The sequence below is a fragment of the Chlorella variabilis genome (assembly GCF_000147415.1).
Source record: "Chlorella variabilis unplaced genomic scaffold CHLNCscaffold_32, whole genome shotgun sequence".
Classification (NCBI taxonomy): domain Eukaryota; kingdom Viridiplantae; phylum Chlorophyta; class Trebouxiophyceae; order Chlorellales; family Chlorellaceae; genus Chlorella; species Chlorella variabilis.
The window spans coordinates 208918-209339 of NW_005435056.1; the positions used below are offsets into that span (position 1 = coordinate 208918).

At 77.3% G+C, this 422-nt stretch overlaps 1 protein-coding gene across 1 annotated transcript in view; it reads right to left on the reverse strand.

The window, feature by feature from the left end:
- The window catches only part of CHLNCDRAFT_141228 (hypothetical protein), a gene marked incomplete at both ends in the record, with an annotated part of 4151 nt that overhangs the window by 1130 nt on the left and 2599 nt on the right, over positions 1-422 (reverse strand). Inside the window, one exon of the mRNA XM_005843328.1 lies at positions 4-374. Coding sequence (XP_005843390.1) covers positions 4-374 — 371 coding nt within the window. The remainder of the gene's footprint in view (positions 1-3; positions 375-422) is intronic.

Below are 422 nucleotides of genomic sequence, written 5' to 3' on the forward strand. Positions count from 1 at the left end.
AACCAGGCTGAGCAGCGCCGGGTGCAGCGCCATGCCGTCGGGGCCGGTTGGGCCCGCGGGAGGCATGGCGTAGGCGCCAGGCAGCGGCCCGCCGTAGGCCGCGGGCGGCATGGCGTGGTAGCCATTGAGGTGCGGCACCTGGGGCGCGCCGCCGGCGGCGCCGTTGAGGCCCGCCATCCCCTGCAGCTGCTGGCCGCCCATGGCGTGCAGCATGGCGGCGTGCTGCTGGTCCAGGGAGGAGCGGGCAGAGCTCTGCTGCAGCGCGTGCAGGATGCCGTCGATCGAGGAGCGGGGCGGGGTGGCGGCGCCGCGCAGCTTGCCCACGCGCGCGTCCAGGGAGGAGCGCTGAGGCGCCAGGCCCAGCTTGCGGGCGACTGCAGGGCGAAGAGGCGGGGGGGGGGGGGGGCAGGGAGGGGAGGTCC